This window comes from Salmo trutta, unplaced genomic scaffold (genome assembly GCF_901001165.1).
Source record: "Salmo trutta unplaced genomic scaffold, fSalTru1.1, whole genome shotgun sequence".
Taxonomy (NCBI): domain Eukaryota; kingdom Metazoa; phylum Chordata; class Actinopteri; order Salmoniformes; family Salmonidae; genus Salmo; species Salmo trutta.
Window position 1 is genome coordinate 725,345 of NW_021823509.1, and position 15,692 is coordinate 741,036.

Below are 15,692 nucleotides of genomic sequence, written 5' to 3' on the forward strand. Positions count from 1 at the left end.
GAGGGGGTGACTGGACTGGATGGTTAGAGGGGGAGACTGGACTGGATGGCTAGAGGGGGTGACTGGACTGGATGGCTAGAGGGGGTGACTGGACTGGATGGCTAGAGGGGGTGACTGGACTGGATGGCTAGAGGGGGTGACTGGACTGGATGGTTAGAGGGGGTGACTGGACTGGATGGCTAGAGGGGTGACTGGATGGCTAGAGGGGAGGAGGAAGGTGGTGACTGGATGGAGCCAGTGGGTCCATCAGCTGAGTGTTAGCACTCTGCAGAGAGAGAGTGAGAGAAGAACATGTAGGACAAGAGAAAGGGAGAGACGTTCAGAGAAGGAGAGAGGAGAGAACAGAGACAGTGGAAAGGGAAAAGAGAGGGAGAGAGATGTTGACAGTATAGCAATAGAGTGTTTGTGATAAACTAGGTGGGAGGGTGATGTAGCCATTATCATCCCTCTCCCCCTTCAGCTGAGCAAGTGGACTCTTCCAATAATGGAAAGTGATTGGGGCATACCATGTCTACTGTGAAAAACGGGGTTGACCGGTGACATAATGGTCATAAAGGGAAGGTTGATGGGCCATAGCCACATATGTGGCTTATTGTTGCATGTTGTGGATTTGAACAGTATATTTTTACATGGTATTAATTGTTCGAGATTTGACTTAATTTCAGATTTTCACAGTTTGTTGGTCAGTGTGTGTGTGTGTGTGTGTGTGTGTGTGTGTGTGTGTGTGTGTGTGTGTGTGTGTGTGCGTGTGTGTGTGTGTGTGTGTGTGTGTGAGGGGTTATAGGGCTCAGTTGGAAACGTTGAGTGGACAGGAGCTCACACTGAGTTAACACATGGCCCTCCCACATGGTTTTCAGATACACACATACAGACACACTCATGCTATACACACCATATACTTACATTCTTACACACACACACACATACACACATACAGACACACTCATGCTATACACACCATATACTTACATTCTTACACACACACACACACATACACACATACAGACACACTCATGCTATACACACCATATACTTACATTCTTACACACACACACACACACACACACACACACACACACACACACACACACACACACACACACACACACACACACACACACACACACACACACACACAGAGAGAGAGAGACACACACACACACAGGAATGTGTAAGAAGAAAGACATAGAGTATATCTGAGCCAGATTCCTCTGCTCCTGTATGTTAATATGATGTTTTACACCACACATACCCACACACTACTGTACATCACATACTAGATAAGACTGTGTGTGTGTGTCTGTGTTTGAAAGCATGTACGTTTATGGTGTGTGTAGCGTGTGTGTGTGTGTGTGTGTGTGTGTGTGTGTGTGCTCAGTGTGTGGCAGTGCAGAGAACCCACACCTCAAAAAAGAGTATCAATCGCTAGGAGACCCTCTACCTGCCTCGTTGCCACGGCAATGCCGAGATTCCATCAATGAACGAGGGCTCCGTTGCCACAGCAACAGTTATGAATGAGAGCAGTTCGGTAACCGGGGATACTTCGCGAAAAGAGAGGACTCGTCGGTTGCCATGGCGATTCAGGGAACGGGGAGAGACCTCCACCATCTTCCTCATCATCATGGTCTTCATCATGTTTGTCTTAGTTGAGGCGTTGGGTTGTGAACATACAGTAGTCTGTATCTGTCTGGGTGAGTACACACTGTGATGTACTCACGTATACAACCACATTGGTTTGAGAACGTTCACGCTGACTCACTTCTAGCATGCAGTTGATAGTCTCTTCTTTTCTGGCCTCCCTCTCTTTCTCTGTTTTACTGTAATACATAGACATACCCTTCATACACAGGACTGTGTATATACACTGACTTTAGCAAACATTAGGAACACCTTCCTAATATTGAGTTGCACCCCCTTTCACCCTCGGAACAGCTTCAATTCGTCAGGACATGGACTCTACAAGGTGTTGAAAGCGTTCCACAGGGATGCTGGTCCATGTTGACTCCAATGCTTCCCACAGTTGTGTCAAGTTGGCTGGATGTCCTTTGGGTGGTGGACCATTCTTGATACACACGGGAAACTGTTGAGCGTGAAATACCCAGCAACGTCGCAGTTCTTGACACAAACTAGTGCGCCTGGCACCTACTACCACAATACCCCGTTCAAAGACACTTAAATATTTTGTCTTGCCCATTCACCCTCTGAATGGTACACACACACAATCCATGTCTCAATTGTCTCAAGGCTTAAAAATCCTTCTTTAACCTGTCTCCTCCCTTTCATCTACACTGATTGAAGTGGATTTAACAGGTGACATCAATAAGGGGTCATAGCTTTCACCTGGTCAGTCTGTCATGGAAAGAGCATGTTTGGTATGCTCAGTGTACAACCACATTGGTTTGAGAACGTTCACGCTGACACACTGCAAAATCTAGCATGCAGTTGATAGTTATTTTCTGGCCTCCCTCTCTTTCTCTGTTTTACTGTAGACATACCGTTCGTACACAGTGGAGGCTGCTGAGGGGAGGACGGCTCATAATAATGGCTGTGTCTGTGTGTTCTAGGTGTTTGTTTGTGTGTGTGAGAGTAGTGTGTGTGTGTGTGTGTGTGTGTGTGTCTGCAGGTTGATAGACAGGTGTTCCCCAGTAGAGTGGCCCTGTCAGCACTCTCCACACGCCTCTCATCCGTGTGAATCCCTCGCTACTCTACCATACCTCCCTCCTCTCCCTCCCTCCATCTCACTCAGTCACACAGACACCATCGCCTCTCTCACGTTCTCTCTCTTCCTCACACACACCCTCCCTCTCTCTCTCTCTCCCTCCATCTCACCCAGTCACACAGACACCATCGCCTCTCTCACGTTCTCTCTCTTCCTCACACACACCCTCCCTCTCTCTCTCTCTCCCTCCATCTCACCCAGTCACACGGACACCATCGCCTCTCTCACGTTCTCTCTCTTCCTCACACACACCCTCCCTCTCTCTCTCCCTCCATCTCTCTCCTTTCTCTATCCCTCTTTCTCTGTCTCTCTCTCTAGGGTATCTCTGTAGGATTATATTATATATTATATTATTATTATTATATTATATCTCTCTGTAGTCACACAGAGCAGTAACACTGCTTTTCAATCTCTCTCTGACGATGGGCATTGTCCCTATTTTACCTCCATCTTCCTCTTCCATCTCTCTCCTTTATTCGTTCCTCCTCTACCTCACTCCTTTCCCTCCTTTCCTTTTCTCTTCCTCCTCTTCCATCTCTCCTTTATTCGTTCCTCCTCTTCCTCACTCCTTTCCTTTCCCTCCTTTCCTTTTCTCTTCCTCCTCTTCCATCTCTCTCCTTTATTCGTTCCTCCTCTTCCTCACTCCTTTCCTTTCCCTCCTTTCCTTTTCTCTTCCTCCTCTTCCATCTCTCTCCTTTATTCGTTCCTCCTCTTCCTCACTCCTTTCCCTCCTTTCCTTTTCTCTTCCTCCTCTTTCTACTCCTCTCCTTCCCCAAAGTGGCCCCTCCCCCTTCCACATGTCATCCTTTCTGTAGCTTCTGTCAATTTACTATTTTCTCTATTCTTCACTTTCTTCACCATCCCTCCATTCTCCTCTTCCATCTCTCTCACCCCTCCATTGCTGCCCTGGTTTCATTCAGTGTGGTCACTACTGGACACAGTGGTTGCCCCCTCTAGTGGTGGATGCATGTACATGCAATCAGGTACTGCAGTTGCCATCGGACAGGGTTTCCCAAGCCCGTTTTAGTTTTTGCCCTTACAGTCTGTCTTTATAGAATATAGAACAGTTATGTGAATATACAATGGTTGAGACTATTGAGACGTTTTGGAGAGATGTGTGAGGGAGGGAGGGAGGGAGAATAAGGTAAATAAGTGGAGAAGGAGTCATTCAACACCAGCCAACTCCATCCCTCCCTTCAACCCTCTATATATCCCTCTATCCATTCATCCATCTATCAATCCCATGATGGGTCCTCTCCTTGGGGTGAATAGTTTCGTTTCTGCCTTCCTCAGTTGCTCTCGTCAGCAGGCCTGTTAAAACCCTATTGAGTGAATGACTGGTCTGGCACGCACACGGACAGACGGACGCGTACACACACACACACACACACACACACACACACACACACACACAGTTAAAACCCCAATGAGAGAAGGACTGTTCTGGCCAGATATATTATACCTGTTAATGAATGGGGCTCTTAGTGAAATGAGTCTGGAGCAGAAAGGGAGGAGGAGGAAGAGGAGAGGGGCCAAAACCTGACCTCATGTTTTTTAAAGAGCGTTTAGGAGGAACTGTCTCAGACCGACCGCTTTCTGTCTGTCTTTTGCATCAGTTATAATAACTCTCTTTTGCTGAGTGAATTATAGAAGCTGCATATCCCAAGAGAGAGAGAGGGGGGGTAGGGAGGGAGGGAGGGAGAGAGAGAGAGAGGGGTAGAGAGAGAGAGGGGTAGAGAGAGAGAGAGAGAGAGAGAGAGAGAGAGAGAGAGAGAGGGGGGTAGGGAGGGAGGGAGAGAGGGGTAGGGAGAGAGAGAGAGAAAGAGAGAGGGGGAGGGAGGGAGGGAGAGAGAGAGAGAGGGGGGGGTAGGGAGGGAGAGAGAGAGAGAGAGAGAGAGAGAGGGGTAGAGAGAGAGAGAGGGGGGGTAGGGAGAGAGAGAGGGAGGGGTAGGGAGAGAGAGAGAGAGAGAGAGGGGGTAGGGAGAGAGAGAGAGAGAGAGGGGGTAGGGAGAGAGAGAGAGAGGGGTAGGGAGAGAGAGAGAGAGAGGGGTAGGGAGAGAGAGAGGATGAATGAATGAATGAATGAATGAAATAGTGATAAATGAGATGACTAGTTGATCACTTCACACCGACTCAGACAGCTACTGAAAGAGAGGTTGTATAGTCACAGTGACCATGTTGGTGTGACACTACACACAATGTCATGATACACACATGACTCATGTGGATCACATTACTATGGAGATGTGTGTGAGATCATGTCAGGTCCGTGCTATCCGGAATCCTTGGGACGTCCCTAGCCCATTTGAAGTTGGTAAAGGATAAGGTTAGGGTTAGGTAAGGGTTGTGGATATGGTTAGGGTAAGGTTTAAGGTCAGGGTTTAGGGTAGGGACATCCCAAGGATCCCGGACAGCACTGACCAGTCATGTCATGTGTGTACCTGCGCTTTTTATTACTTTTTATACCGCAAGTACTGTTTGTTTTCTGCTGAAATGGAACGCTTGTTAATTACACCCAGTGTTTCTACTGTTTCTACTGTTACCACTGTTTCTACTGTGTCACTGTTTCTACTGTTTCTACTGTTACCACTGTTTCTACTGTTACCACTGTTTCTACTGTTACCACTGTTTCTACTGTTTCTACTGTTTCCACTGTTTCTACTGTTACCACTGTTTCTACTGTTACCACTGTTTCTACTGTTTCCACTGTTTCTACTGTTTACACTGTTTCCACTGTTTCTACTGTGTCACTGTTTCTACTGTTACCACTGTTTCTACTGTTTCCACTGTTTCTACTGTGTCACTGTTTCCAGTGTTTCTACTGTTTCTACTGTTACCACTGTTTCTACTGTTACCACTGTTTCTTCTGTTACCACTGTTTCTACTGTTTCTACTGTTTCCACTGTTTCTACTGTTACCACTGTTTCTACTGTTACCACTGTTTCTACTGTTTCCACTGTTTCTACTGTTTACACTGTTTCCACTGTGTCACTGTTTCTACTGTTACCACTGTTTCTACTGTTTCCACTGTTTCTACTGTGTCACTGTTTCCAGTGTTTCTACTGTTTCTACTGTTACCACTGTTTCTACTGTTACCACAGTTTCTACTGTGTCACTGTTTCTACTGTTTCTACTGTTTACACTGTTTCCACTGTTCCTACTGTTTCTACTGTTTCTACTGTTACCACTGTTTCTACTGTGTCACTGTTTCTACTGTTACCACTGTTTCTACTGTTACCACTGTTTCTACTGTGTCACTGTTTCCAGTGTTTCTACTGTTTCTACTGTTACCACTGTTTCTACTGTTACCACTGTTTCTACTGTGTCACTATTTCTACTGTTTCTACTGTTTACACTGTTTCCACTGTTCCTACTGTTTCTACTGTTTCTACTGTTACCACTGTTTCTACTGTGTCACTGTTTCTACTGTTTCCACTGTTTCCACTGTTTCTACTGTTACCACTGTTTCTACTGTGTCCACTGTTGCCACTGTTTCCACTGTTTCACTGTTTCCACTGTTTCTACTGTTTCTACTGTTTCTACTGTTTCCACTGTTTCTACTGTTTCTACTGTTTCTACTGTTTCCACTGTTTCTACTGTTTCTACTGTTTCTACTGTTTCCACTGTTTCCACTGTTTCTACTATTCTACTGTTTCCACTGTTTCTACTATTCTACTGTTTCCACTGTTTCTACTGTTTCTACTGTTTCCACTGTTTCCAATGTTTCTACTATTCTACTGTTTCTACTGTTTCTACTGTTTCCACTGTTTCCACTGTTTCTACTGTTTCTACTGTTTCCACTGTTTCGACTGTTTCCACTGTTTCCACTGTTTCTACTATTCTACTGTTTCCACTGTTTCCACTGTTTCTACTGTTTCCACTGTTTCCACTGTTTCTACTGTTTCTACTGTTTCCACTGTTTCTACTCCTTTTCTAATTCTCTCTCTTTCTCTTACTTTTCCTCTTCCCTCTCTCCTTAGTATCTTGTCGGCGGTTGGCTCCGAATTTGACCTGCGGACACTGAGAGCAGTCAGGGTTCTGCGACCACTTAAGTTGGTGTCAGGGATTCCCAGTAAGTATGGGGACCCCTATGGACATCACTCACTCTATCTTCCACTCTGCCTCGCTCTCTTTTCTCTGCTCTCTCTTGCTTTCTCTCTGTCCATCCCCTCCCACTCTCTCTGTCTCTCTCAATATTCTCCTCTCTCCCTCTCTCTTCCTCTCCCTCTCCCCCTCTCTCTTTCTATATTCTTCTCTGACCATCTGCACTGTGTCCTCCAGGCCTGCAGGTGGTACTCAAGTCCATCATGAAGGCTATGATCCCCCTGCTGCAGATCGGACTGCTTCTCTTTGTGGCCATTCTGATGTTTGCCATCATCGGCCTTGAGTTCTACATGGGAAAGTTCCACACCACCTGTTTCGACATCGCCACTGGTAACGTCCATAGGCCTTGTCTTTAATCAACTACTAGCGACCACGTACCTACTCCTAGACCCCGAAGACTTGTCTTTAATCAACTACTAGTGACCACGCACCTACTCCTAGACCCCAAGCCATGTTTTAAATGAACTCCGACCTACTGTAGCACCTATCCTAGACCCCCAAGCCATGTTTTAAATTAAGTCCTAGTGACCAAACACCTCCTAGACTCCCAAGCCTTGTCTTTAATCAACTACCAGCGACCAAGCACCTACCCCTAGAGCCCCAAGTCATGTATTAAATTAACTCCTAGTGACCAAGCACCTACTCCTAGACCCTCAAGCCCTGTCTTAAATAAACTTCTAATGACCTAACACCTACCCTTAGATCCAACTTAATTGCACTGACCCCTAGACCAACAGGCCCAGTCCCAACTCAACCCCTAGACACTTCCCTAGACCAACAGGCCCAGTCCCAACTCAACCCCTAGACACTTCCCTAGACCCACAGGCCCAGTCCCAACTCAACCCCTAGACACTTCCCTAGACCCACAGGCCCAGTCCCAACTCAACCCCTAGACACTTCCCTAGACCCACAGGCCCAGTCCCAACTCAACCCCTAGACACTTCCCTAGACCCACAGGCCCAGTCCCAACTCAACCCCTAGACACTTCCCTAGACCCACAGGCCCAGTCCCAACTCAACCCCTAGACACGTCCCTAGACCCACAGGCCCAGTCCCAACTCAACCACTAGACACTTCCCTAGACCCACAGGCCCAGTCCCAACTCAACCCCTAGACACTTCCCTAGACCAACAGGCCCAGTCCCAACTCAACCCCTAGACACTTCCCTAGACCAACAGGCCCAGTCCCAACTCAACCCCTAGACCCACAGGCCCAGTCCCAACTCAACCCCTAGACACTTCCCTAGACCCACAGGCCCAGTCCCAACTCAACCACTAGACACTTCCCTAGACCCACAGGCCCAGTCCCAACTCAACCACTAGACACTTCCCTAGACCCACAGGCCCAGTCCCAACTCAACCCCTAGACACTTCCCTAGACCCACAGGCCCAGTCCCAACTCAACCACTAGACACTTCCCTAGACCCACAGGCCCAGTCCCAAATCAACCACTAGACACTTCCCTAGACCCACAGGCCCAGTCCCAACTCAACCACTAGACACTTCCCTAGACCCACAGGCCCAGTCCCAAATCAACCACTAGACACTTCCCTAGACCCACAGGCCCAGTCCCAACTCAACCCCTAGACACTTCCCTAGACCCACAGGCCCAGTCCCAACTCAACCCCTAGACCCACAGGCCCAGTCCCAATTCACCCTCTACCCCTAGCCACTTCCCTAGACCCACAGGGCCAGTCCAAACTCAACCCCTACCCCTAAACACTTCTCTAGACCCACAGGCCCAGTCCCAACTCAACCCCTACCGCTAGACACTTCCCTAGACCCAAAGGGCCCAGTCCCAACTCAAACCCTACCCCCAGACACTTCCCTAGACCCACAGGCCCAGTCCCAACTCAACCCCTACCGCTAGACACTTCCCTAGACACAAAGGGCCCAGTCCCAACTCAACCCCTACCCCCAGACACTTCCCTAGACCCAAAGGGCCCTGTCCCAACTCAACCCCTACCCCCAGACACTTCCCTAGACCCAAAGGGCCCTGTCCCAACTCAACCCCTACCCCTAGACACTTCCCTAGACCCAAAGGGCCCAGTCCCAACTCAACCCCTACCCCAGACAGTACAAGGAAGACATTGAGACACAGCCCATCTCGTATCCCTTCAATTATTTTACTGGACCACCACTTCCCTGTTTTCTTATGCTGATTTCAACTCTAATCAATCTCATTTCTCTCTCCCTCACTTTTTCCCCTACTCTCTCGCTCCCCTTCTTCTATCTCCCCCTCCCCTCTCTCCCCTCCCTCTCTTTCTCTCTCCTCTATAGATGAGATTTATGATGAGTTGCCATGCGGTACAGAATTACCGTCCAGATTGTGTCCTAATGGGACCACGTGTAAAGGCTATTGGCTGGGGCCCAACTATGGGATCACCCAATTCGACAACATTCTCTTTGCTGTCCTCACTGTATTCCAATGTATCACCATGGAGGGTTGGACCGAAATGTTATACTATGTGAGTATACCGGGCTGTGTGTGGGGTGGAAGTGTGTGTGTGTGGGGAGATGGACTGTGTGTGTGTGTGTGTTTGCTGTCCTCCCTGTCCTTCCAGTATATCACCATGGAGAGATGGGTCGGCATGTTATGCTTTGTGCTGGACGTGATTTTATTGTAAATACTAATCCTTGTAAAAAGATACAGCACAGGGAACACTATGGTCTGCTAATGTAATACCGATTTCCACACAATGTATAATTCATTGGCAACACATCTAGACACAATGTATAATTTACAGTCCACATCATATTCTATTCCATTCCTTCTGAATGTTTGGGAAAACACACGCTAGTGTTATGCAGGAAGTATAGAAATGGACAGGACTGGTATTTGTGGAATGGAACCACTTTTAGATGCACATTTAATATATTTTTCAGCTCTGTTTGTTTGATCTCATGTCTGTCTAAGCTGTCTGTCTGTCTGACTAACGTCCTGTCTGTCTGTCTGTCTGTCTATCTGTCTGATTAACCTGTCTGTCTGTCTTATTAGCCTCCTGTCTGTATGTCTGTCTGACTAACCTGTCTGTCTGTCTGTCTGTCTCACCAAAGTAATGATGTCTGTCTGTCTGTCTCTCCAGAGTAATGATGTCTGTCTGTCTCTCCAGAGTAATGATGTCTGTCTGTCTGTCTCTCCAGAGTAATGATGTCTGTCTGTCTCTCCAGAGTAATGATGTCTGTCTGTCTGTCTGTCCAGAGTAATGATGTCTGTCTGTCTGTCTGTCTGTCTGTCTGTCTGTCTGTCTGTCTGTCTGTCTGTCTGTCTGTCTGTCTGTCTGTCTGTCTCTCCAGAGTAATGATGTCTGTCTGTCTCTCCAGAGTAATGATGTATGTCTGTCTGTCTCTCCAGAGTAATGATGTCTGTCTGTCTGTCTGTCTCTCCAGAGTAATGATGTAGAGGGAAGTGCCTGGAACTGGATGTACTACATCCCCCTCATCATCATCGGGTCCTTCTTCATGTTAAATCTGGTGCTGGGCGTCCTCTCAGGGTACGTAAATACACACACCTGTGTGTGTGTGTGTGTGTGTGTGTGTGTGTGCATGTTTAACTGATCCATTCACAACTTTCCTTCCTCAATACTCCCTCCTCCACCCCTCTTTTAACACAGTCTCTCAGGTCCTAGATTGAGGGTTTTCTAGTTATCCTAAGAGGCTTTTAGAGTTATCCTAAGAGGCTTTTAGAGTTATCCTAAGAGGCTTTTAGAGTTATCCTAAGAGTCCACCAGTTTAAGCTGTAAGGCCAAAAATAATTGTGTATCAAATAATTGTATTATAGATTTAGTTGATATTTCAAGGGGTCTTACAATTGCAAATCAAATAGCTAAATGATCCTCGGTGTGACCTTCTTAAAACAATTCCATATAGCTTAGTAGAACCCACTACACGGCTTAGACAGGGCTTAGAATGTCTTTAAGAAGAGTCTTTAAGAATTATCCTGAGAGTCTTTATGAATTATCCTGAGAGTCTTTAAGAATTATCCTGAGATTCTTTAAGAATTATCCCAATAGTCTTTAAGAATTATCCTGAGATTCTTTAAGAGTTATCCCAATAGTCTTTAAGAATTATCCTGAGAGTCTTTAAGAGTTATCCCAATAGTCTTTAAGAATTATGCTCAGAGTGTAACGATTGGCGTCGGGTGATGAAGAAGCGGACCAAAACTTCAGCTGGGAGCGAACACATGTTTATTCTTACACTGAATAAAACATGTACACAAAACCAAGAAAATGCCTGATCATTAACTGCTCAACAAAAAGAGACAACAACCCACAAACATCGTGGGGGGAAAGGAACTTAAATGTGATTCCCAATCAGACATAACTAGCGACAGCTGTCTGATTGGAAATCACCCCGAGCCCAACATAGAAATAAACCACAAAGAAAGGCTATAACAAAACATAGAAAATAAACCATAGAAATACCACACCCTGACCAAAATAGCAGAGTTCCCCTGGTCAGGGCGTGACACAGAGTCTTTAAGAATTATCCTGAGAGTCTTTAAGAATTATCCTGACATTCTTTAAGAATTATGCTGAGAGTCTTTAAGAATTATCCTGAGATTCTTTAAGAATTATCCCAATAGTCTTTAAGAATTATCCTGAGAGTCTTTAAGAATTATCCTGAGATTCTTTAAGAGTTATCCCAATAGTCTTTAAGAATTATCCTGAGATTCTTTAAGAGTTATCCCAATAGTCTTTAAGAATTATCCTGAGTCTTTAAGAGTTATCCCATTAGTCTTTAAGAATTATGCTCAGAGTCTTTAAGAATTATCCTGAGAGTCTTTAAGAATTATCCTGAGATTCTTTAAGAATTATGCTGAGAGTCTTTAAGAATTATCCTGAGATTCTTTAAGAATGATCCCAATAGTCTTTAAGAATTATCCTGAGAGTCTTTAAGAATTATCCTGAGATTCTTTAAGAGTTATCCCAATAGTCTTTAAGAATTATCCTGAGAATCTTTAAGAGTTATTCCAATAGTCTTTAAGAATTATCCTGAGTCTTTAAGAGTTATCCCAATAGTCTTTAAGAATTATCCTGAGAGTCTTTAAGAGTTATCCCAATAGTCTTTAAGAATTATCCTGAGAGTCTTTAAGAGTTATCCCAATAGTCTTTAAGAATTATCCTGAGAGTCTTTAAGAGTTATCCCAATAGTCTTTAAGAATTATCCTGAGAGTCTTTAAGAGTTATCCCAATAGTCTTTAAGAATTATCCTGAGAGTCTTTAAGAGTTATCCTAACTCTGTAATAGAGAAGTATTAAACCGTTATACTACATCTGTAACAGTGTTAAACACTTATCCTTACTGATATCCTATGTTTTTAGAATGGTCTTTAACACATATAAACACGACAACACAACTCCTAGATTGACGTTTTTCTAAGAGTGATCCTAAGTGTATTTTAACACTAATCCTAAATCTGTAACATCAACCCTATTCAGCTGAGCTCAGGGCGATGTTACTCAATTATTCCATTATGAGGAAGTTATTATCAGGCGTTTCTTCGAGAGGAGTCTGTGTGTTGTTAACCTGCTAATCTGACAGGCATTTTCAACGGAGCTCACCCCTCACCCCTCAATCCCCTCACACTGACTGAACTCTGCTAATCTGGGTTCGCCCCAAATCCACTGATGCACAGCGGACGGGAAGACACGCACACACAGTAGAGACACACACACATGCTTTTATTGCGCCCGTGCGCCAGGGAGTCTGGGAAGAGCGTGGTAATCCATGGATGTCGATTTATGGAACTCTTCAGAAAAGGGGAGTGCTATTCATTCACATGTGACTAGGGATTTAGACTCAGTATTTTACCTGCTGTGTGTGTGTGTGTGTGTGTGTGTGTGTGTGTGTGTGTGTGTGTGTGTGTGTGTGTGTGTGTGTGTGTGTGTGTGTGTGTGTGTGTGTGTGTGTGTGTGTGTGTGTACTAGATATGGTGTGTTACCAGTAAGTGATTGTGTGACCCTAGTGTGTGTACTAGATATAGTGTGTTACCAGTAAGTGATTGTGAGTGTGTGACCCTAGTGTGTGTACTAGATATAGTGTGTTACCAGTAAGTGATTGTGTGACCCTAGTGTGTGTACTAGATATAGTGTGTTACCAGTAAGTGATTGTGAGTGACCCTAGTGTGTGTACTAGATATAGTGTGTTACCAGTAAGTGATTGTGTGACCCTAGTGTGTGTACTAGATATAGTGTGTTACCAGTAAGTGATTGTGAGTGTGTGACCCTAGTGTGTGTACTAGATATAGTGTGTTACCAGTAAGTGATTGTGATTGTGTGACCCTAGTGTGTGTACTAGATATAGTGTGTTACCAGTAAGTGATTGTGAGTGTGTGACCCTAGTGTGTGTACTAGATATAGTGTGTTACCAGTAAGTGATTGTGTGACCCTAGTGTGTGTACTAGATATAGTGTGTTACCAGTAAGTGATTGTGAGTGACCCTAGTGTGTGTACTAGATATAGTGTGTTACCAGTAAGTGATTGTGTGACCCTAGTGTGTGTACTAGATATAGTGTGTTACCAGTAAGTGATTGTGAGTGTGTGACCCTAGTGTGTGTACTAGATATAGTGTGTTACCAGTAAGTGATTGTGTGACCCTAGTGTGTGTACTAGATATAGTGGGTTACCAGTAAGTGATTGTGTGACCCTAGTGTGTGTACTAGATATGGTGTGTTACCAGTAAGTGATTGTGTGACCCTAGTGTGTGTACTAGATATAGTGTGTTACCAGTAAGTGATTGTGAGTGTGTGACCCTAGTGTGTGTACTAGATATAGTGTGTTACCAGTAAGTGATTGTGAGTGTGTGACCCTAGTGTGTGTACTAGATATAGTGTGTTACCAGTAAGTGATTGTGTGACCCTAGTGTGTGTACTAGATATGGTGTGTTACCAGTAAGTGATTGTGTGACCCTAGTGTGTGTACTAGATATAGTGTGTTACCAGTAAGTGATTGTGAGTGTGTGACCCTAGTGTGTGTACTAGATATGGTGTGTTACCAGTAAGTGATTGTGTGACCCTATTGTGTGTACTAGATATAGTGTGTTACCAGTAAGTGATTGTGTGACCCTAGTGTGTGTACTAGATATGGTGTGTTACCAGTAAGTGATTGTGTGACCCTAGTGTGTGTACTAGATATAGTGTGTTACCAGTAAGTGATTGTGAGTGTGTGACCCTAGTGTGTGTACTAGATATAGTGTGTTACCAGGAAGTGATTGTGAGTGTGTGACCCTAGTGTGTGTACTAGATATAGTGTGTTACCAGTAAGTGATTGTGAGTGTGCGACCCTAGTGTGTGTACTAGATATAGTGTGTTAAGAGTAAGTGTTTGTGACTGTGTGCACTACCCCTACAGGGAGTTTGCCAAAGAGAGAGAGCGGGTAGAGAACCGTGCAGAGTTCCTCAAATTGAGACGCCAGCAACAAATAGAGAGAGAGCTGAACGGATATCTAGAATGGATCTGTAAAGCAGGTAAGTACACACACATGCACACACACACAATCACATACACACACACACACTTCCTTTACACAAACACAAACTGTAACAGTGTTCTAAAAGATATTGCTCTTTAACTTTATACAAACTGACAACCGACATCATGTGTTGTTGTTGACCATGTGTTATTGTGTTTCTACAGAGGAGGTCCTTCTGAATGAGGATGGTACCATTTTCACCGGTAAAGTTACTTCAGTCTACTTCAGTCAGAGTGGGGGGTGGGTGAGAGTAAGACAGAAAGTGTATGAGAGAATCATGTTGGTTGAGAGAGAGACAGAAAGTGTATGAGAGAATCATGTTGGTTGAGAGAGAGACAGAAAGTGTATGAGAGAATCATGTTGGTTGAGAGAGAGACAGAAAGTGTATGAGAGAATCATGTTGGTTGAGAGAGAGAACAATTTAAGAAAGAAGCTAGATTTCCATCCAACTGGCGATAGATTTTCTACCCCCCCCCGTACTTTTTCCCTCCAGAGATGTGATTCCATCACATTGACAGATAAAAGGCTGTACGTGATGATGTAGTGCACATAAACATCTTTTTGCGGTTAAATTCCCATTTACTGTATAATAAATCCAAGTTAAATGGGTTTCCATCGCATTTCCAACTTGCTCACAAAACAATGTGTGTTGTATAGTGAGTGTACCCACTCTGGTATTGTCACATGCGCCAAATACAACAGGTGTAGACCTTACCGTGAGATGTTTACTTACAAGCCCTTAAGCAACAATGCAGTTGAAGAAATAGAGTTAATAAAATATTTACCAAATAAACGAAAGTAAAAAAAAAATGTAGTCAATCTAAAAGTAACACAGGGGTACCTGTACCGAGTCAACGTGTGGGGGTACAGGTTAGTCCAGGTCATTTGTATTGTGACTATGCATAGATAATAAACAGAGAGTAGCAGCAGTGAAAAAACAAAGGGGGGGGGGGGGGGGTCAATGTAAATAGTCTGGGTGGCCATTTGATTAGTTGTTCAGCAGTCTTATGGCTTGGGGGTAGAAGTTGTTAAGGAGCCTTTTGGACCTAGACTTGGCGCTCCGGTACCGCTAGCCGTGCGCTAGCAGAGAAAACAGTCTCTGACTTGGGTGACTGGAGTCTTTGACAATTTTCTGGGCTTTCCTCTGACACCGCCTATTATATAGGTCCTGGATTGCAGGAAGCTTGGCCCCAATGAAGTACTGGGCTGTACGCACTACCCTCTGAAGCGCCTTGCGGTCAGATACCGAGCAGTTGCCATTCCAGGCGGTGATGCAACCAGTCAGGATTTTCTTGATGGTAGAGCTGCAGAACTTTTTGAGGATCTGGAGACCCATGCCAAATCTTTTCTCCTGGGGGGGAAAAGGTATTGTCGTGCCCTCTTTGGTGTGTTTGGACCAT

The 15,692-nt window shown here is 45.0% G+C and overlaps 1 protein-coding gene across 1 annotated transcript in view; it reads left to right on the top strand.

Moving 5' to 3' along the window:
- The window catches only part of LOC115191199 (voltage-dependent P/Q-type calcium channel subunit alpha-1A), a 120,319-nt gene that overhangs the window by 11,051 nt on the left and 93,576 nt on the right, over window positions 1-15,692 (top strand). Inside the window, exons 3-8 of the mRNA XM_029749139.1 lie at window positions 6,700-6,791; window positions 7,001-7,153; window positions 9,102-9,289; window positions 10,212-10,315; window positions 14,172-14,287; window positions 14,457-14,495. Coding sequence (XP_029604999.1) covers window positions 6,700-6,791; window positions 7,001-7,153; window positions 9,102-9,289; window positions 10,212-10,315; window positions 14,172-14,287; window positions 14,457-14,495 — 692 coding nt within the window. The remainder of the gene's footprint in view (window positions 1-6,699; window positions 6,792-7,000; window positions 7,154-9,101; window positions 9,290-10,211; window positions 10,316-14,171; window positions 14,288-14,456; window positions 14,496-15,692) is intronic.